At 45.2% G+C, this 22,249-nt stretch overlaps 1 protein-coding gene across 2 annotated transcripts; it reads left to right on the forward strand.

Moving 5' to 3' along the window:
- Positions 1-8,640: 8,640 nt before the first annotated feature.
- Positions 8,641-20,692, forward strand: LOC104370590 (uncharacterized). Of its 2 annotated transcripts, XM_086622353.1 has the most exons (19): positions 8,641-8,830; positions 9,337-9,466; positions 9,594-9,687; positions 10,453-10,603; positions 10,979-11,141; positions 11,632-11,757; positions 12,510-12,572; positions 13,973-14,095; positions 14,441-14,596; positions 15,263-15,316; positions 15,599-15,816; positions 16,697-16,773; positions 16,900-17,010; positions 17,270-17,356; positions 17,999-18,106; positions 18,306-18,427; positions 18,623-18,745; positions 20,120-20,162; positions 20,348-20,692. In XM_086622353.1, the coding sequence occupies exons 1-19, from the start codon at positions 8,725-8,727 to the stop codon at positions 20,423-20,425; spliced, it is 2,133 nt and encodes a 710-aa protein (XP_086478479.1). In that variant the 5' UTR covers positions 8,641-8,724; the 3' UTR covers positions 20,426-20,692. The 2 variants fall into 2 exon arrangements, with proteins under 2 accessions (XP_086478479.1, XP_086478478.1); XM_086622352.1 differs by lacking the exon at positions 20,348-20,692 and having other exon boundaries at positions 18,862-20,155.
- The last annotated feature ends 1,557 nt before the right edge of the window (positions 20,693-22,249 follow it).

The raw sequence follows: 22,249 nt of genomic DNA on the forward strand, positions 1-22,249 counted from the left end.
TGTAGGAAGAAACAACATCTGCTATAAAAATCTGCCGGCCAGGGGCAGTGGGAGCGGATGCCACTTATCACGGTTTGGCAACTGGAGGCAGCGGCTGGTTCCCAGCAGAAAGTCTCAGCCCAGGCCCCGTGGCCGTCCTGGAGACTGGCCGGGGTCGGTCTGTCTGCAAGGACAGATCGGATGTACGCAGAGAGGATGGAGAGCTAGGGAAAAAAGAAAGGACAGAGGGAACTGGATGGGAAGGAGGAAGGAAATAAAAGAAAGACTTCCAGGAAAGGGAAGGAGACAACACTGTGTTTACAAATATGTACCTGGGCTTAAGTGAAGTCTCCTAAATGCTGCTGGGACACAAAGTCAGGCTGGTTTATAGCAAAGCAAAGTCTGTGAAGTAGCATGTCTGTTCCCGGGCTTTAACTGAAGAGTGACATCTCCGAAGAGGCAGGAAAGTGGTCAGGAGTAAGCATGAAACATGTAAGATTGCAGAATTCAAAAGGATAAACATTATTTGATACCTTATTTATAGGGCACCACAGGGGAAAGGTAAAGGTTTCAGAAAAGAAAGAAGCACTTTAATTTTATCTGGAGATTTTCCAACAATAAAATCTAATCCATCATTCTCTCTGTGTGACTGCTCTTAATGAAAATTTAGAGGCTGCGACTGAAATTTAGAATTCACAGGGGATACTATTAGGAAGATGTCTAGCAGCTATGCAAAACCTGTTATATCATAGCCCCTGCCAAAGGCCGGGGAAGAGCGGAGTGTGAAACGGACAGCTTTTCATTCGGCGTGCGGAGGCTCCGCCGCGCCGAGCCTTCCTCTCCCGGGTGGCGGCGGCGGCCGTTCCTCCAGTGGGCTCCCACCGGGCATCAGCTCAGCGGGCGACAGCCGGGCTCCGGCAGCGCCAGCTGTGGCGTTGATTTCAAAAGAGACGGGATTTGGCCCGTTTACATTTACTTTTTACCCTGCGTTGGTCCCTCGGGGGTGACGAGAGCCGTAGATCTCTAATGCAATCTCTACGTTTCTCGCCCAGATTTACGGATCGCAGTCCAGAGCTTTCCAAAAAAAAAAAAAAAAGAAGAGAACAAAACTATTTTCTGCACTGTGTTTTCTTCCAGGACTGAGTGGAGACCCTGCGGTGCGGCAAGGGCTGTCGGACGCCGTCATGGGGAGGACGTCCAGGCTTCTCGACGGGCTCGGCGAGGGGTGCAGCACCCGCACACACCGTCCTCGGCCACCCACCAGCACCGGGACCGCACCGCAAACTGGTATTGCCAGTGCTTGGGGTGGCAACAGGCATGTTTTCCCGTTCACCACGTGGACAGAGACTGTTCGAATCCCTTGCACGTGGGCCACGCGCCCTCCGTTCTTGCTGGCTACAGAAGACGCACGCCGTCCGGGAACCACCGGCACCATCAGCCCGTGCTTGGCGCTGCGCGGAGCCAAGTAGTGCCTTCCAGCGGAGGGTGACCCGGCGGGGAAGGCTGACCACCCCTCATCATTACCAATCCTCTGCACTTGATTTTTAATCAAAGCAGATCGCTAGACTGTTTCCAATAATTATTAATGGGCAAAAAGGGGCTTCGATTATAAAGACAATAATGTTAAATTATTTCAGGGCCTGGATGTACATCATGAATCAGTTTAATACCAAAGTCACTGCCAATTATTCGACTGATTCAAAATGAGACTCCATCACAAAATGTTAAATCACAGGATAAATCTGTCCTGGGAAGGGCTTTAGTAATCAAAATTCTCTCAAAGCATAAAAAGCTTTTCTAAAAGCAGGGGGGAAAAAAAAAAGGTTACAGCTTAAGCCAGGCATTATATAGTAATGCCAGATGTTAAACAGTTGACTTAAATTATTGGCAACTATCAAATGCAAGATACTAATACTACTGGTTGCAGAGCTATGCCACCAAGTTTGTAATCTGTGGAACGGGCTTAAATATTCCTTTAATTTTCTGCCTATGGATAACAGGCAATTTGGATTAGCTTCCGCAGAATAATAACCTCCTAATTCTCAGCAGATGAGTATAAGCCTTCTGCAACATCAGAAAAATGAGACCATGCTTAACATGTAACCTTTAATGACATTTGTTTTTAAATCATACGACTCCGTTGGACCCGCGTAATTAAGCACGAGACATGCCTGATCCCACGCTGCCTGCCTCCAGACAGCAGAAGGCACCTGGATGGTCCCTCACGCCCAAACGCAGAAGAAAACAACAAGAAAAACGTTCACAGATTTGCACATCAATCTTCTCTCTCCCAAAATTTGCCTTTAAAAACTGTTGCCGTGAATCCCTGTGGCTGGAGAACGCCAGCTTCGCCCGGAGCGGGGGCTCAGCCCGTACCCATCTGCCCATTTGGGTTCTCCATTTCTCGCAGTGGCTCTGCCTCTCTCGCCCTCCTTTGTGCACTCCTCCCATCCCACCTCACCCGTCGTGTCACTCTTTGTCCAGCAGCATCTGGGGGCCGGGACGGACACCTATGGATCGATTTATTTGTGCAGCACCCAGCCTGGCGTGGGCAATCCTTTATCAGTTCAGCCAGGTCTCCTGCAGCAACCTTCCTGCGTGGCACCAGTGACTGTTTGCATCTGGGGCTAAAGAAAACGGGATCTGGGCACCTCCTGCCACAGTCCAGGCTCGGTGGGGACTGTCTCATGCCCCGAGCAGCTCGGGCGTGCATCTTTTCCCACTGCTCTTGCAGCACGACCATGAGACCAGGCACCTCACACCTTGCGGGATGAGATTTGTTCTCTCTCCGTGCTGGGCTTAGGATATGTTGGAAATAAATGGGGCAGAGTCAGAGCCATGGCTTGGCCTGTTCTCCAGCCCATCGCCCATCAGCACGTGTGCTGTGCAAATGATACAGCACCCCAGCACAGCTACAAACCTACACGGCCCGTGAGGTCGCCGGAGGCACGAGGACAACCCTCAGCCTGACCCGCTTGCTGCAAACTGTAATGAAATGTCCTGCAAGTCTGGGCTCAGGTTGAAGTAACAAAACTCAGCTGTTCAGACAAGCCAAAGCCCACATTTGCTTTCGTTTTGAATTTATTATTCTTTATTCCTTCCTTGATGTAGAGCTGAGAGCCTGGACAGCAGGGCTGGGTTTGTTCCTGCCTCTGCAACGGGGGGAACATCCTTGCTCAAGGGCTGGAAGATGGGTGAAACGGCGGTGAGGAAAGGGTCAAAACACATCCCCCCCCCCGACTGCGAGCAAAAGAAAAATGTTGGCAGAGCAAACCTTGCCACAGGCATAAAAGGTTGTCCCGACTGTTCATATTACTCCACATGGGGTGAGTAAAACTGTCGGTCGGACTGAAGCGTCTGATATACAAAGGGGAATAAAAACTCATTAAAGGTCTAGAAGGAAACCCTATTAAAATACCAAATATAAAACGGAGGAGACTTGATCACCCTAGTGCTAGAGAAGTGTCAGAGTTTGAATGAACCTGGCTTTTTTTTTTTTTCATCCTGAAAGCAGAGGAAATGTGTTTTGTGGGAAGCCAGGTGGGATGAGGGGCAGGTAGAGTGTCAAAGAGCACTGATAATATTTCAGGGTCTCGCTAGGAGCCTGAAACACGAAGGGGATTTATTCGGCTTTCGGCAGGGAGGAGAGTGCTAGCAGATTTTTGAAGGCATTCCAACGAGGTTCATATTCATCTGTTTCTTAAATCGAGAGCTCTTGGCTGCCACTGTGCCGAGGTAGGGAGCATCTCCGTTCCTCCTCTCTCCCGCCCGGGACGTGGGCTGGCTCACAGCCGAAGGCGAATTAGCGCCGGTGGGTCCTGGCGATTCTCCTGCCCTGGCCCAGCCGTTGTCCCCTTGAAAAGCCAACAAACCAGACCATTTTTACAGGGCCTGAAGTACCCTGAGAACAGCCTTTCTCACGGCATCTCATTTCTACTTCATTTGGTCTTGGGGAAGGAAAGAAATTATGAGGAGAAATTGCTAAACGAACCATTTTCTTTCAAGCATGAAAAAAACACGTCCTTTGAGCACTGGAAGTGATGAAGCCTGGTTTCCAACGGACTCATGCCTCATGGCTGGTGAATTTTTAAAGCAAATCGTACTGTGGCTGCGGCAGGCTTTCACCGCTTAGACACCAGAGAAGCCAGGTGGGAAAAAGACATGATGGATACCTCACCCGGAGCAATTTGTGCCTGATCAGCCACCCCAGAGTCCCCTTCTTTGGTGTTTTCTCCTATGTGGACTCTTTGGTGTCTCACAGGTATGAATGCTACCAAGGCTTTTCCACGGCTTGGGAATTTGTGTCCCATCTCATCCTGGATTTGTAGTTTCTGATCATGGTTGAACTCAGAGGAGGCATAAACGGAGCATTTCTCTCTCACACATGCACACATCTCTTACGACAACACTTTTGGGAACATGTTACCTTTGGGATTTCTACCTGCTGTCCACTCGGTTGACACTGGCACCAGACTTCAGCAATTACCAGAGGCTGGTGCTGTGGGGGAAACATGCACTTATACATGGGCTATCACCACATAGATCTCATTTCCTCACAAAACCAGGGTTAAATAAATTAAAAAAAAAAAAAAAAGCAAGCTTGTTTCTTGTTTAGACAGAGCTAGAGAGCTATTTTTCTCCCCCTGCACAGCAAGGCATATTTATTTTTTTCTCAACCCCTCCTCTTGGATCCTGGTTTTTGGAGAACAAGGATGGTTTCCTCCCATCTCAGCAACATGGGGATGCAGACAGGGCCCGTCATTCGCTCATACGCACGTTATAATCACTTAAGTCTCGTTTCCTCATGAAACCTGAGCGCAGCCGATCCCATACAGCAGGCGACACTTCGTCAGCCCACTGCAGTGCACCAGGAGGCATTTCAAAGATGAAAGGGAGGGGGAACCCACCTTCAAGTCACCGTGGAAAGTTTGCCCATTAACGGCGGCAATGAATCTACGGAGACGCCGAAGGTAGCTAGAAGAGACCACAACTCTTTTCCCAGAAGCTCAGTTATAAGAATCTCTGTTACAGTTCCAGCACTGAACATCCTTTTTTTTGGACCAAACAAGCACAAGAGCCGTGACATGAGTCAGCTCCGAGTGCCTGGAAAGACCTGCGGCACCTTGCTTCGGCTCAGCAGACTGATGGATTAGCGCTTGTCCATGTGGAATTGTAGGTTTCAATCCTCAGAGCCTTTTCCAGTCAATTGACCTATCCCAAGCCTTTCATCAGGTACAAATGGGCCTTTGACTTTCAACAGAATGAAGCAGCAGTAAATATAAATGGGACGTGAACATTTTTTTGAACGGACGTTTTAATGATCTGTTCGCTCTACAGCTCTGCTGTTGCGGTCGGAGAGAAATTCCCCTTCTGCTTCAGGAGCTGGTGGATAAAAACTCATTCCTCCAGCCCTCACTGTTCATTCCCAGGGAGCAGAAGTCTTCTGCATCCTCAGTTAGTGCCCCAGCCTGCTCCAGACTGCTCCTTGTCAGGCCTCCTGGAAGCACTGATGTGGGTCCGGTCTGGGACCCTTTCACACCTCTCTCTTGCAAAATAAACCAGGAGCGTGGCAGGGCTCTGTGGGGAAGTGACAGGCACAGCCCCAACAGCTGGGAGCAGCTTTAGTGATGGATGGCATTGCATATTCCTTAATGTTTCACCTTCCAGCCTGCAGATAATTATTATCTGTATTCCACTCCTTTACTTGAAGGTTACTGGATAACCCCAAATATACCCTCATCTTCTTTATTCCCAAATCTTTGCTCCCGTTCCAGCAGCTGACCAACCATGCTGCACCAAGCCCCAGCAAGCAGCAGTAGGAGTTCCCTGCTTCCTTCACACGGAAAGGGGCAGAGGCAGGTGCACGGCAAAGCAGCCTGTGCTGCGAGGTGATGGGAAAGCTGTTGCTCTCATGCTGAAAAACGAGCAGAAGAATCTATTTGCACTTCCAGGCGTGTTTCGAGACATTTCTAGCACTTTATGGACCAGCTCTTGCTGGCCATTGAGGTGGATTGAACGCCAGCCTCATCACTGGTCCTCTCACTGTGCCAGTGGGAGTTCACTGGAAGTTTTTTATGTACTTCACACAGCTTGTGGCTCAGGACGGGGCGTTACGTGTGACTTACGGGCTCAAAGAACAGGAAAGCTGTCTCTTCACCCCAAACGCAAAAGACACCGACCTACAAGACAAAGACCACGAAGCAGGAGCCTGTGATGTCAATCCCAGACCTGGAGCTTTGCTAGGTCTGGGCACGAAACTCGACATGGCGGAGCAGACTGAGCTCAGGCAATACGCAATTTAACCAACATATTTTACACCCACACCACTAAAAATAGGACGCGGACGCCAACTCTTCATCTGGGAAGAGAGGAACCACCAGTTTTGGATGTGGCTGTGTTTTGGATGAGGCGCAGCGCTGAAGTCCTGACCATATTTAGCCATAAGATCATCTCGTAAGACTTCTGCATGAGAGTGGAGTTTTAGAAAAATTGTTCTGGCCAAGCGCCAGCTCTGCCTTTATTATTTCCCCCTGCTATCTCAATACTTCATTTCATCGCCTAAATTGCTGCGCCGAGTTCCTCAAGGCTGCTAAAATGCTGTCGTGCTGCGGAGGCAACGACACGAAGGAGACGATGTCTCTACTGAAAGCGCTCGTGCAGCTGAAATGAGGCCACCTATTTAGGTGTCGGGTTTAGATTTTTCATTGTAAGCCCAGAAACTTGAAACATTTTGCCCAAACGTGTTGAAAGCTACGAAGACATTCAAGATTATTCATGGAATAAGTATTCATTTGCAGGAAGACTCTTTTTTTTTTTTTTCTAACACGTGGCTATTTCAGGCAGCGTGTCGCAGTGTGCGCAGCCGCTTGCAGAAATAGGTGATCAGTGGTTTCAATAATTCCTAATATTAACGATACCAAGAATGTACCTCACTTTTATGATTCAACGGCAGTTTCTGCTTCAGTTAAAATCTTTCCTAGATTTTCCTTAGCTATCAACTAAATACCAGTGATGAAAAATTCCCCAAGAATTGGTCTTCAGATGCCTCCCTGCCAGGTGCTGGAATGCTGCCACTTTGCTGACAGTTTTTAACCACAAATACGCCGCCACGCGTGTTGCCCCAAACACCAGAAAAACGTCCTTCTTTTATTCCCAACTCCCCTGTCCGCTTTTTCTCACCGAAAAAGCGACTGCTTTGCCAACAGCACATTAATATATCGCGGCTTTACATCTCCGGCTTCCCACGTTTCAGAATTTCCTTTTTTTTGAGGCATTTTCTGTCCTGCTGGGTCCTGCTTGAGCTGGTGTGGAGCTCTGGTACCATCTAGTGTTACTGGGGAAATCCGCAGCTGCTGGATGTGGCCTTTTCCTCGCTGCTCTCCTGCTGGGATTGCAGTATGAGGAGCCTATCGGGACAGAAATCCCTATCGCGATCAGGGATGACCACATGCAACAAAACCACCTTCTCCCCCAGGAGCTGCTGACCCACTCGGGGGCTGTGGCGGCTCGGGGACACGCGTGTCCTGGCCGGACTGGAGACGATGGGACCCTCCCGGCTGCACGGAGGCAGCTGGGGCCACGTAGCCCACAGCACGCGCTGGTTGCCATCTGTGGGGCCACCAAGACGCCCTCCAAAAGGCCACAGGGGATGCGATGGGGCATCCGTCTCCTCTGCCCCTCCGCGGCCCCTGCCCTCACCAAACATGGCGGCCCCTGCCCTCACCAAACATGGCGGCCCTTGCCCTCACCAAACATGGCGGCCCTTGCCCTCATCAAACATGGCGGCCCCCCCGCAGCTCCGCGACTCCGCTGCCAGGGCGGAAGTAGCGCGGGCAGCGTCACCGCGCGGACCCCGTTCCGGGGTCGCCGCCTCGGAAGTATTTAGTGCGTTCAAAGAGTGGCGGGGTCGAGCGGTGCGGCGGCGGGAGCGGCTCGAGCCTACCGGGCGGCGGTGGGGCGTACGGTGCGGAGGGGCGCTCGGGGAGGACGGGCAGGAATTGAGGGGGTGGGCGGGTCGTGACGGGAGCGGGTCGGGGGGCGGCTGGTTGGGAAGGGGGTCAGGGCCGGGGGGGGGGGAGGGGGCGGCGTGGGGCCCGGAGATGGGGGGAGGGACGGTCCGGTCGGGAGGGGGCGGGGGAGGTGAGTGAGGGCCCTGGGGGGGTTACGGGGCGAGCTGGGGGGCGCTGGTTTGAGGTGGGGGAACTGGGAGTGGGAGGGGAGGGGATGAGTGAGGGCCCTGGGGGGGTTATGGGGCGAGCTGGGGGGCGCTGGTTTGAGGTGGGGGAACTTGGAGTGGGAGGGGAGGGGGCGAGGGGGTGAGTGAGGACCCGGGGGGGTTACAGGGTGAGTTGGGGGGCGCTGGTTTGAGGTGGGGGAACTGGGAGCAGGAGGGGAGGGGGTGGGGTGGGGGGGGGGGTTCTGCAGAGGGTACTGCTGGGCCCTGAGTCCATGGGGCCAGTGAGTTACTGGGAGCAGTAGTCGCTGTCATTGGGTGGTCCTTCCAAAGGCTGTCCCAGCGAACCCACCAAAGGAACAGCACATCCCTTTTTTTCTTGTTTTTCCCCCCACCTCCTTGTTTTCCAGGGTTCTCTGGATGGAAGCTGCGATGTTTGAGCTGCCGGCTGCAGCGAGGGTCCAACGTGTCCGTCCCTACTGTGACTCAGTGTAGATGAAGAGTTTGGGTCTTGGAGAAGGCTTGTTCTTCCCTTCTGCCAAATAGTTCCTTTCCTCTGGAGCTCAGTCACCATGGGGCCATCCAAAAGAGAAAAGGAAGAGCAGAGCGTGATCCTGATCAGCGATGACGAAGCCGAGAGCACGCTTGGGAATTCGGTTCTGTTGGTGGACCCGTTGGGTGAGTGCTGTGCTCTTGTTGGCAAGGAAGCTCTGTGAAGAACTTCTGAAATAAACTGAAGTGAATTATTAGGTGGTATGCTTGAAGTGTGTCTTTCTGCTGCTGGGAAAACAAAATACTTGGAAAATAAATAAAACCAGGAGGAACTGCAATTATTCCATAACTTTTGGGGGCTTCTTTGATGGCACCGCTTACCCTAAAGGATGCTGCTGTGTAGTTTCAAAATATGGCAGACTTGGCTGAGACTGGACCTTTTCAATGTCGAGTGCACCCTTTTTGATTACGTCACCTCTCTCTCTCGATAGCGTGTGGAAGTTTTTTGTCACAGGTCACTGCACCCTTCTTACTGGCACCCTGTGAAAGAAATAAGAAAGTTTATGGGCACCCATAAGCAAGTTTGTGCCTTGAAGTTTTTTTAGAAAGTAGATGTCAATAGCTGGTCGGGTTTGTGGTGAACCTGTAGTTGCCTTTGTACTGACTTACACCACATATTCTCTTTCCTACAGAGAAGCCTGCCCTGGAAGAGAAGAAATCTGAAGAAGTTGTGGACGAGGAATGTGAACTCATGGTTACTTTCTGTAAACAAGCGAAAGTGATGCCCCATGCAAGATACGACTGTACAATACACCCGTTTGAGTATGTTCAGTGATGTGGGATTAATCTTGTCAAGGAACCTTGTTAGCTTTTTGTCAGCTGAAAGCAGAAAGAGAGGATAAGCACGTGACTTGTTTCATCAATAACCTTCTGGTTTCCGACTTTGTAGGCGAACGGAATGTGATACGTGCTCACCCCTGGGAAAAAATGCTGATATTTGTAATGAGTGCTACTGCTACATTTGTGATAAACTAGCTTCTGAGGTAAGAGTTGTGATCAAGAAATGCACAATTTGAGTAAACTGAATTGCTCAACAGGCTTTTTAAAAGAAATCCCTCCTAAGCACAACCGAAGAATAACTGAAACTTGATTATTTTAACAGTTGCTCTCCTAAATATTGATATCTGCTGCTTCACAATGCTACTAAAAGTGCGGTCACTGGGTTTATTTCCAGTTGTCGGGGTAGACATTCCTTTGATATAAACAAATATCCCTCTTGTTTGCTTTAGGCATGTGGTGTGTTTCATGGAATCAGATTACTAAATCAGACTGCTCCTCACTGCACTAGAGAAATGTCAGACTTTTAGGCTGTCCTAACATAGTGGGGGAGTTGGGGGAATTGGGTGTGTAGGGTTGGTTTGTTTGGGTTTTTCTTAGAATTCAGAAAACTTTGAACTATGAGCAAAGTTGGGGTGACTGTGCAAAACCAGTGCTCTGTTACCAGCGTACGATGGGGAGGGAGGGTGCCAGCCCCAAGCGTGTCTGTAGGGTATTCAGGAGTGATGGTAAATTACCATGGGCTTTTGTTATTGGCCATGATATCGAGTTATTGCCATATTGGCCTCTTGCCCTGGCTGTCCAAATACTTCACTGTAGCTTTTCCTGGGTGTGTAAAGGGTGAAAGGAATTGTAGCCCTTCACTCAGAGGAGCTCACTTTTTTGATTCGCTCAACTGGAGTGGGAGGGTGGGAATGGAAGAAAAAAAAAACCTCCAAACCTTTCCATGTTTTTCATGTTTTATGAAATAGTGCCAGAATTGGACAACTCCTTCCCTCTGTCACTGCAATGCACACAACAAAAGCAAGTTCTGGAAGGACCAGCGTGACTTTGCCCTGGCTGGTGTTCTTGTCATGTTCAACTTGGAGCTCACGGATATAGACGCAGACCTTCGGCACGGTGGTGAGTGTTATGCACTCCTGCTGTCCTGGGAGTCCTGTGGCTCACTGTGGCCACTCAGTCTGTGGTTGGATGACATTTGTAACCTATAAGGACGCCTTGTCTGGTCTCCTTGCAAAGACTTGGTCACTTTTTAAGGTAGCAGCTTACTGTTGCTGCTCACTTTCTGGGCCATACTCAGACCAGACACAGGTCTGCAGGTCCAGTTGTGCTTTCCTTCCCCGGGAAGAGGCAGCAAAGCTTTCCTGGCCATTAAGATTGGATGCAAGTAACTTGCTGAATATTTCACATGATGTACTTATGATTGTCTTTCTGTTTTAGTTTTGAGGGGGGTAAAAAAAAATGCTCTAACAGTTTCATATCCGTCTGCTCCCTTAGGAAGTCTTCTAATAAAATTTATCCAGGAACTTTCTGTGGAGTATAATAAGTATCTGATTGGAGAAAGAATGCCTCCCACACAACACGAATGCTTTTGCCTCCCGAAATTGCCTCCTGGGCAGTGCAACATCTGCAGATCACGCAACATGGAGGTTGTATACAAGTAAGTGACAACAGAACTCGGCTACTACCAGTGCGTACTGGTCAGTGCAGGTTTGCTTTCCTTTGGCCAAGTGATAATCAGAATCGTGGCACCTGATATGGCAGAAACATAGTTGAGGGAACTTACTTGGCCAGTGAGCAATTAGATTGCAGTTGGATGTAGTTTATACACAACTTTAAATACGTCTCCTGTGCTATACTAAAACACTTGATAATATCCCTCATTATTATGCCCTGGGAAAGCATGAAAGTAAAGCTCCTGTTTGTACTAATTTGTTTTTTAGAGTGGAGTTCAGCTTTTACTTGATAGAATGTGCCTTTAAAATGCTTAAAATAATGGTTGTGCAAATACCCTGTTGTTATCTTATAGGTGCCTTTCAAGGAAAGGCAAGTCAATTTGCTCTCTAACTGTGGAATAGTCGTAATTGCCATTTGTTCACGAGGTACATCATTGCAGACACTTTATCTTATGGACTACTTCACTTTCTTAGGTATTCTGGAGTTTTTGCGCTGGTAACAAGATTTTTAAATCAGGCAGAAAGAGAGAGTCCTAAAGCTGCTGCTGTCATGTTTCTGGGAGCAGCTAAAGAGATAGCACTTCATAAAGACCCTGCTTTGTAAGTATCCAGTTCCACATCTAGTGTGTAATCTTCATTTGCATCTCAAAAGGAGGAGACTAAGTGAGAGAGTCTGGTTTTCCGTTTATTAAGAATAAGGACAAAGATCACAGCCCTGGCTGCAGCACAATGAGAGAGAAAGGAGCACACCTGAGGGAGACACGAAATTAGTTATGGGGAGAGATTTTGGCAAAAAGAGAAGGTTAAAGGTTGGGTGTGAGAGGAAGGAGTTAAGTGGGATTGTGTCATGAGGGGGAGAGGTGATCTCCTGTGAGGGGAAGGAATTTGAGATGGACTGGGAAGAGGGAAGGTGACAGAGCGATGATGGCAGGTGGGGTTAATTCCCCAGGAGAAGGTACAGGGGTAGAGGAGGTTTCCTGAGCAGAGAATGCACAAGCTGCATTGTGTGAGGAAACATCCCAGAAGGAAGGGAGGATGTGATGTTCCTTGGGTAATCAGTTTTAGATGCCTCCCTGAAGTCCGGAGGCTGACCAGTCAGCTGGGAGGACTGCATGATAAATAAATAAAAACAGACTTTAAATACTTCAGTCTTTACTGCTTGTGTCTAAGACACTAGAATGTGTCTTATACTTTGAGCACTTGTTTCATTTGTTTGGGAACTATGATACTAATAAAAATTATTGAATGCTTCTTAAGAAAAAAGTGTTTTCTTAAGCAATTGAGTATAGAGAAGGGGAAAAGGCAGGAAAACCAGCTAAATGCTAATTAATACTTTTTTTCTCCCCTATTAGAAACTGGCAGAACCTCGGTCACGCTGCTTCACTGAAGATTGCTGTCCCTTCTCTGTTGCAAAGGTAGGACTTGTCTTGTATGATGGTGAGGTGGCAATGGCATGGCTACTGGCTGCAAACTTTCTGCTGGCGTTTAAAATGCATTTAAAATTACTTCTGTTCAAAGGCATGAAGAAAAAAGTGAATTCTTTTAGCTCTTAAAAGCCAAAAGTAAACTTGCACAGGTGTGTAATCCTGTGGTTCTGTAACATCAGGGAACACAACTCCACTGTACTGTCTTAGGCGCTGTTTTTGCAGAGGAAGAACAGTCTGCCCCTGCCTGCATGTAGACCACGGATGGGCAGTGACAGGCAGAAGAATATAAACAACGTGCACCAGTCAGCCTAACGAGCAGGGACTTCAGCATGCTGTCAGGTTCTACAGTTGTACACTACAAATCAGGATTTTTAGAAACTGTCTAATATTAGTCCATTTTTGTGAATGACAAGGGCAATACCTGCTTTATTTAGAGCCACATAAACGTTCAGACCCTTCTTTGTTGCCTCAAAGGAGAATAACTTGCTGGGGAACTCAAAGCCAAGAAGATGGATTACTGTTGGACGGTAGTCTAGGAGTGTTTTGTAAGGCCAGCCCAGGAGATGGTGTCGGGTAGCAACTTGTGGTTATTAAGCTGAAGAGTAAATAGTGTCTGTTAAAGATCAAAACAGCAGCCTGGTAGTATTCCACTGGGATGGAGTAGTCAGGGATGTAAGATGGTGAAGTTCCCCCCAGAGGCTGATGAACGAGGACATGTAGCTCACTTGGCTTAATTCATTTCTCATTTTAGCTTTGTATTTCACCTTTAACCCGAAATTCACTTGCAACAGAAGGTTAATGAGTTAAGAATTAACTTTTTTCGGGAGCACTCAAAAACAATTATATATTCTCACCTCTTATTTGAAACTAATGACAGGTATAACCTAAATCCTGAATCAGTTTTCATTTCAAATTACTATTCTTGAATTTTTTGATTTCTTTCTTTAAAAGAACAGGAAAAGGAGTTGTTTTGCTTCTCTCACTTAATTTTAAAAGCGTAAACTCTTTGTGTTGGTGTGTTATCTCCAACTTTCAGTGAAGATAAAAATGGTTTCAGTAGCTGGCAGGAGCTCAGTTGCTTATTGGGCTTATCGTGTGTTTCTGCATTTCTCACATGCTCACTGGGAATCTTTGTTTTAAAACCTAAGACCACAGCACCTTGGTTTCACTGGTGTTTAATAACAAGGAGCAGTGCCATTATTCACTACAAATCTTAAAGCACAAATTTAACTGTAGTTCCATAGCTGTCTGACATTTAACCAAAAAAACCCCAAACTTCTATAGAAGTTCTCCATAGGATGAAAAAAAAAAAAAAGCAACAACTTAATAGTAATTTATCCAATTTTAAGATATTTTGATTTTTCTTTCTTTTTCTTTTCAAAACACAGGATCACAACACAACTTCAGAGGATGCTGGTGTTGTGTGACTTTCCAAAAAGTTTGTATGAAAAGTTTGTTAACTTTTTTCAGTCCATCTCACTTCCATGTCACTGTTTTGGCTTCTCAAATAGGTACGTTCTTTGGTTTTTGCTTACAGAATATATTTTTTAATGCAGTTGCCTGATTTGAAAACAGCTGTATAGACTGGTTCTTTCACTGACAGTGTTAGGTGGGAGCATTTTATAGAAAGATTTCAGTATTAGCTGCTTTGTATTTGTCCTGTCTTTAAAGGAAAAGTTGTTGGATGCTGTGGCTAAGTTGTTTCCATATAGCTCTTTTCTCCCCCCATCCCCCACCCCAGAAGTAAGCTGTAAACCTCAAGCTGTTTTATTGGTAAATCTTCCTGTTAATTAAGGGAAATAAATCGTAATGTACCAGCAAAACACACTTTGAAATTACTATTTTTGTACTTCCAGCTTGAACGTTGTGCCGTGGGACCATGTGTTACTGACGACAGTTTTAAAAGGTCAGAACATCACTGGTCAAAGAACACAGAAAGGAAGAAAAGTATTTCTGTGGGAAACACTCCCTGTTATAGATGCTCGAGTGGAGAAGCTGATAGACAAAAATAAGTAAGATTGGTTTGGTCTTGGTTTGGATTTTTCATATTGTGAACTCAATTTTTACGTTTCGTGTGGTATTGACTGCAGTGTAGTGTTTTCCTAACATCTGCAGGAGCTTTGTATAATGGGGAAACATACAAAACAAAGACATGTTTGAAGCTATTCATGCCCACTACTTCTTATCAACAAGGCCAGTAGCTTTTTGAAGTTTTTCAAAGCAGAATCAAGCTCTTTGAACACTTCAGGACCAGAAAAGAATGTTGAAGTGGATAATTTCTTTGTTTCCGTAACCCCAGTAGGTTTTAGATGTTGATGGTTAAATCAAATTCTATTCATCAAAGGCTGACTATGTGGAAGACAGCAAAAAAGTGTGTTCTGGTCTCTGGATCTTCAGAAGTCTGTATTCAAAAGCATACAATCAACTTAAAGAATTAAAGTGAGAGGCAACCTCTCTGTTTTATTTTGCCAGAATACAGAGACAGTCTGTGGATAGCTTCTTGGAACTTATTTCTAGCTGTCTCCTTCTGCCAGTTGTATTTCAGTCCTATTGTGCAACTTCTCTTGTGTGGGAAGATCTACTGGTTTGCTTCATTAATTGTAGTAAATATTTCTATTGACCTGTATATAGCTCTGCACTTCCTTCCTCTTCCTACTCACTCTTTTTGTTCTCTCTAGCTATAAAGAAGTTGTTCGCTACCTGAGAGCTGTGAAATGCAACGATACCAAAGGGTAAATGGCTTTTTTCTTGTTTTTTTTTTTTTTTCTTAATTGTTTCTTTGCCTTAAGCTTGTGTCCCAGTCTGCATTTACTCCAATGTGTGATAACTGGCAGAATAAAAAGCAGTAGGATTTTGGCAGCTGCTTGCTACGAGAAAGCAGTACTGCATCACAACTAGCTTCTGCTTGATCAGGTGTAACTTGCTAGTGATCTAGCATGATCAGATCTGTACACAGCTATCAAAAAACTTCCATGTCAATGAAAATCAAATGCTCATTTCTCCCTCCTTTCCAGGTTAAGAGACCTTCGAGACAAAATCCCGTTCTACTTGTGTAAAACGGGCGATTTCCTCGATGCCGCGCACTCGCTGCTGTTCCCCGTCAACAGCCTGGCGTGCTGCACCGCCTGCCGGATAACGCCTTTCCAGTTCGAGGTCTACCTGAAGATGTTCAGGACAGGCAGTGTCCCTGCTGGAAAGGATATGCTAGACCCTGGGCCCTGGATTACAGTTGGCAAGTGTGATTTCTTACCTACGCGTGTTTAGAAGCTTGCTTAATTACAGCTTTTACTTTTTTTGTTAAATCTAGTAACATTACGAGGGACTCTGAGCCCAACTGTGAATTGTTTGGGCTAAATTCACATGAGGGACAAAATTATGAGGGACTCTGAACCAAACTTGAATTGTTTGGGCTAAAGCATGGTCCGTAACGCTAGGCAGGAAGAAGATTTTCATACATGAGCATGAATTTGTTTAGTACCCTTCACACAAAACACTAATTTTGTCAGCTGTGAAGTTGTTTTATTGAAAGCAACCTATTAAAAGAAAATACAAAGCTCTCTATTACATCATGGCACTACCAGTAGCAGTGTGTAACTTAGCATTATGGTGTGTCTCAGCCTTGACCTTGAGAAGAAAAGCTTCCTGATGGAAAGGATTTCATGATCTGTGTATGACATTCTGTCATTAGTTTAGCCACTGATGACTGCGATCATCTTTCTTGGTGCATGCTGGTCAAGGTGTATTCTGAAATTCAAGATTTATTTCGGAGATGCTCAGCTAGTAGTAGAGTTCTTAGACACATGAGATACTGATGGTGGGTTTTGCACTGTACTGCGGTGTGATGTGCATAATGAAGACTTTGTTCTGCAATGGCTTAGTCTAAATTGTGTTCAGTTCTTTGCAGCTTTCCAGAGTAGTGTTTAACAGTTGTTGTTCTTCTATTCAGAACCTTTAAAATATTGTGAAATAGCTCTAGATGCTCATATATTTCTTTTTTTTTATTTAGGCTTCTGTAGAAACATATCTGTAACTAAGTTAATGTCTTGTTTGTGTTCACATTCTATAGTTATTCCGGGAATATAAGATATGTTTTGGATTTCTTCTTCTTGCAGGGGCTCCCTTGAAAGATGGTGTCCTCATTAAGCAGGCACTCAAACTCCTTTACACCAATGTGTCACTATACAGGAATGTGAGTCTGTACTAAAACTGCGTTTCTGTGGCCCGTCGGGTGTTTCTGTATATTTTTTTTTCTCTGAATAGTTTACACCTCTGAATGGATTTGACTTTGTAAGACAAATGTTCTGCTTTGTTTCAGCCTAAATGCTGGAGTTCCCTCATCATGATCTTGGGCAGTAGCAATTTGCTGGAAAAAAGTGGGCACCTACATCCCCTGTCCCTGAAGGAGCCACCACTTGACTTCCAACAGGTAACTGAAGCAGCGCTGTGAAATGGGAGAATCTGTCGTCTTGGTTTTATACAAGGCTTCATCTGAGGTGGGCATTGGCTCCTTCTTCTGAAGTCTCAACTTTTCTTGAGTATGGTGTTGAACAGTCAACCTCATCTGTAAAAACGCTGAAAAAAAATAAGTAAAAGCACATTAAAGAGCCGTCTTGGGTACTGTTTGATGTTTGTAGAATATCTGGACATCCTTCCCCTTTACCTGTGACTCATTACTTCTGTTGCAGGGGGTGGTTGCTGCCAGTGGTGGCCTTTTGGAGGAACTGAAGGCAAAAATCAACGTTTCTTTGCCACCTGCTATTTTCTCTCCTCACGTAAGTGTGCACATGCCAATAAGAAAACTTACCATTTTTTTTATGCTTGAAGATACAGCAGTACTGAAAACAGTTGTGCTATTATGATAAGCTTTACAGAGGGGGCTTGAAGATTTTCTTTTTTTTGAAGAATCAGCATAAGACTGTTCTTAGCACAGTCTAAAGGCTAGGGCAGATACCTGAAGGTAAGAAAACTATTAGGGTCTGTTCTGATCTGACAGAATCTTCAACCTAGGACAAGTCTTACTTCATTGCTGCCCAAATCTATGTGTTTATGAAGTGGGAGGGTTGGTAATAATTGATTCAGTCAATACAGAGCTATCTTTATTCTTTTTTCCTATTTCTGAGGAAATTATGTTTAGCTTACTCTCCAAATATGACTCCTGGTCCAGAAATTCTTTTTCCTCTAATTCTATTTCTCTGATGCTGTGAGACTTTGTTTCTGTGAGAACTTTGAGAGCACCAGGGGAAACATGCTATGTAAATAAAAGTACCTCTTCCATTCCCCCTTCTCTTGGTCTTCATCAGATTCTTGTGGATGTTGTGTCTGACATCCAACTGATCTGATTGGAACGGTAGTAATTTCGTGCTGGTTTGACTGGGCTTTTAAATATGTCTTCTTGTTGGTGTCTCTCCCTGTAGTTGCACCATGAGGCTTGTCTTATTCTCGCAGTGCAAGCAGTACAACAGATGCTTTTTTGTGATCTTCCATACTTGACCTCCTTCCTAGAGATAGCCCTGGCATTTGGGGTGAGTCCTAGATACTGATTTCTGTTCTAAGAGATGAAAGCAAATTATATTTAAAATCTCCAGCACCAAGTTGGAGATTTTAAACACATTTAACTTGTTTTTTTTCCTCTTTAGCTTTGCTGGTCTCTAATTTATTCTGGTTTTTAAGACACTATCGGCAATGAGGTTAAATCACTGGACTTATTTTGTCTCTTCCTAGAATAACTTCTGGGCTCTGAGGCTGTTATTAGACCATCTTTCCTATGAAGAACAAGTTCTCCATGGCACTGTCAACCTCATTTTGAGAGATCTAAATCGTCAGAAAGCAACAATGCTAAAACTGTGAGTAAACACTTGCTCCCTGAAGTCTGTCCATTTGTTTATGGAAACAGCAAGGGCAGTCCCACAGCTGTAACGTTTATCTCTCTGAAACCAGCCAGCCCAGTGCTTTGGGTAATTCAAGAACACACATAAGATGCTAGGAATCAATAGGAAACTTGTCTCTGAACAGCTGTTTCCTGGTTCTGCTTTGCTTAGGTGGCAAAACCTTGGTCCCCAGTACGTGGGTGAATTCCTCTGCCTGTTCCTGACGTGCAGACATAAGAAGATGCAGTCCATTGGCCTGTTCACTCTGAATATTATTACAGAGAACCTGCATATGTAAGTGTGAATCTTTATCATAGCCAAGTAGAAAATCATCATGTTTTGCAACACTGATAGTAGTTTTGTCTTAATTCACAATTCGTTCTTGTTTTTTTATTCTTCCCTGCTAATAGCAGCGGTAAAGATACTGAACACGATGTTTTGGGTAGATTTGACATTGTTCTATGTTACCTGTTGCAAACAAATGATCTTCTCACTTCCCAGTGCTACAAAAAAACATGTTATCTACTCCTGGCAACCCTGACCAGTCATCAAGATGGGTACAGTCTAGTTCTATTGCTTAAATGACATTGTCATCAACAACAACCAAAAAACCTTGATTAGGACTTAGAGCAACGTAGTTACTGGACTCTAAGGAGCTGTAATACTGCATAAAACTTCAGAGAAAATAGTTGAAAATAGCTCAAAATGAATACGATTGTGTATCTGCAAGGATACAATGAGTGTACAGAGGTCAAAGTTTCTTTTAAACTTGCAAGAAATTCTTCACATGGAGTGGGGGGGGGGGAGTAGATCTCCATGAAAAACTAAAGATTCAGGAACATACCTGCACTGTAATGCAAACTGAGGACAGCATCAGGTTTGTGCCTGCAGTTCTTAGCCTCTTTTAAAAAGAAGAGACACCACTTGCTCTGCAGCAGCACAAGGCTTCAGTGGGTGGTGAAAACAGAGTTGTGGAAAAGTCTGAGTACTTTATTCAGATTGTGTCGCTCCTGAAACCACTAGCTGTTGGTAAGTGTAATCCTTGCTTTCCTGTGTTGTGCAGTAAAGCATTGTAGGCTTTAGAGTGAGACTTTAATGAGTTGACATAATGGTTTTACAATGAATTGGCTCTGTGGTTGTATGCTGGCAGGCAGGGTAATTGCTTGCTCCGGCACTTTTGATTCACACGTAGCCGATGGCAGCAGAGTAGCGTTGAGAATTCACCTCTTAGTAACTGTCTTGAGTGGAAATCAGACATGTAAGTTGACCTTCTTTGTGAAATGTTTCTGTCTGTTTCTTCTCTCCAGCCTTTGCTGAGGAAAATAAAATACCCAATTTCTCTCAGTAGTTGTTGTGTAGGAGCTAAGTGGTTTTTAAGAAATTTACAATTCCAATAATGATCCTTTTGGTTTGTTTGTGAGGCTTTGCAGTATGCTCTAGCAGTTATCCAAGGGAATCTGATGATATCCTGTTTCTTATGGTTTCTCTTTGTCTTAATTATTTTACTGTACGTATGATGCTGGAATCATCTCCCTTTGGAAGCTGAAGTGAATTGTTGGATTAGCCCTCTTCTAAAACTTTGAGTGATGCAAAACTCAGAGTGGCTGAGAACGGGGACAGGTCTGTCCTGATGACAAAATGGATTAAGCATCTACATCTGTTTTTCAGGTGTCCTTGGGCAAAGCATCTTTGCAACTTCTTTCACAATGTGGTGAGTATCTCTGTAGTTTAGAATTTAACAACAAAGCCTATCTTATATCTTACTTATCAATTAGATATTTAAATATGTCACTTTATGTATCATGTATCAAATACAGCATATGTCAATGCCATTTATTATAACATTATTACCAAAATTACTGAAGTGTACTAACTACTTTTTCTTTCTCTGCCCAGGGATTAAGGCACCTGCCCCTTGGCACCACAGCTCACCATGAAGTCGCCAAGTTCATAAACATTTTTGAAAAACCGTAATTTGGCGAAATCTTCAGGAATGTTTTCCAGTTTGTCTTAGTCTGAGCAATCTCTTTGTGGAGTCCCTTCTGTTCTGCTTTGGTTGTCATCTCCAAAAACATTCAGCTACGAACTGACTTCAGACAAATTAAAAAAAAAAAAAAGCAATCCTGGGTTGAGTGGTGAGCAGTGGCTGTGTTTCAGCAGACGTTGTTTTGGAAATTTCCTTTCTTGCAGGTCCATGTATTTAAGCAGTTGTTCAAAGAGGCAGTGGGTTTAAGGTTTTTTTTTAAAAAAACAGTCTACAGAGCTGCTGATCAGGGGGAATGAGGGAAGAGGAACACAGGCAAAGCAGAAAACACCACGAGTCTTTGCTTCCGCTGCGTTGCGCAGATGCGCTGTGGGTGAGATGTCTGCAGTGGGACAACTGCTGAGAGAGCAGAAGCTTTAGAAAAGGAAAAGTGCCTCTCCACAGGTGTGCAACAGCATGCATTAAAATACTCTTGCACACCCTCTTTTATTCGTGTGTAATTAAAAAAATAAACCACTTTTGAGGCTGAAGGACGTTAACTGAAGCTTTCTTGCTTGCTTCAAGAAAGCAGATTCAGGAAGACCTAATGCATTAAATAGCTTGTTTTGTTTGTAAATTAAATAAATATCGGTTTTAGGGTTTTCCAGTTGTGGGGCTTTGTTTTATTTCTGTGATAGATGACTGTTAGACTGGTGCTGATACCTCTCTGGGTTTCTCAAATCCTTATTATAATGGTAAGCTTCAGACTTAACGAGGTAGAAGTATTTCCAGCCTGGTTTACGCTCTTCTTTGCCCTGCTATGCTCCCTGTCTGCACTGGTTTGGCAGTCGGGGAAAAAAAAAAAAAAATCTTACTATGTGGTGAGCTGTGTTTTGCACATTTAAGGCTTTCAGTGGCTTTTGCAGCTTTTATTATCTTAAATAAGCTATGCTGTTAAGTTTTCTACGAAAGTGTACATGTATCTAAGTCAACACAATGTCAAGTAAAACTCTAGAAATTCTGTTGTTACGGTGTCAGTTCTGTTTGGGGGTTTTTGTGGATTTTGGGGTTGTTTTTTGTTTGTTTTTTTTTTTAACAGTTACTGTACCTTTTATCTTGTGCTGTCCAAGTTCAGCCAGGACAAGCAGAGGTCAGTGAAGTCCCCTGATACTTGGGAATGTGGTTCTGCTTTTTGGTAGGGCTGGCCCTGTGGTGTCTTGTTCTGGTCCATGCTCCTGAAGACACACTGTGGTGTTTCATCCTGGTTTCCAAGAGAGGTGTTCCTTGCATGTTCCTAGTACTGTCTGTCTCACCTCATCTACCAGTAGATGCAGTAGATTAGTAGAAGGTCCCTGTTCCTATTATGGCTGAAGGGGGAGGAAAAAAGGGGGCGAAGGAAGCTGCAGACACTTTTTGTAGGTGCTGTGTCTGTGTTCTCTGCTTACCTTACACCTGGTGTAAGAGCTTTCCTTTCTCACCCTGCAGTCTGTCATGTTCTCTGGGTGCTCTCCCAGCAATGCAGAGAGGTTGGGCAGCTGACTGCCCTGAAGGCTCCTATCCTGAACTCTCCAAAATAATCCATTTCGTTAGTCCCTGGGTGTGCTAGCAGTGGGGTGTTACATTGTGCTTTGTCACTTTGCTGTGGGTGTAAAAAGACAACAGCACAACCAAGCAAGCCCTAATATTGGACTGAACTTGGACTTGGTGTAGGCTTCAGTGTCACCCTGTTTGGTGCCCCGTGCAGCAGTGGGTGCAGGAGGAAGAAGAGGCAAGTGTTTTGTTACCCCTTCAAGCCTGGATTTACCATCACAAGGAAAGGCTGGGAACTGCCTATT

The sequence above is a fragment of the Tauraco erythrolophus genome, chromosome 17 (assembly GCF_009769465.1).
Source record: "Tauraco erythrolophus isolate bTauEry1 chromosome 17, bTauEry1.pri, whole genome shotgun sequence".
Lineage (NCBI taxonomy): Eukaryota > Metazoa > Chordata > Aves > Musophagiformes > Musophagidae > Tauraco > Tauraco erythrolophus.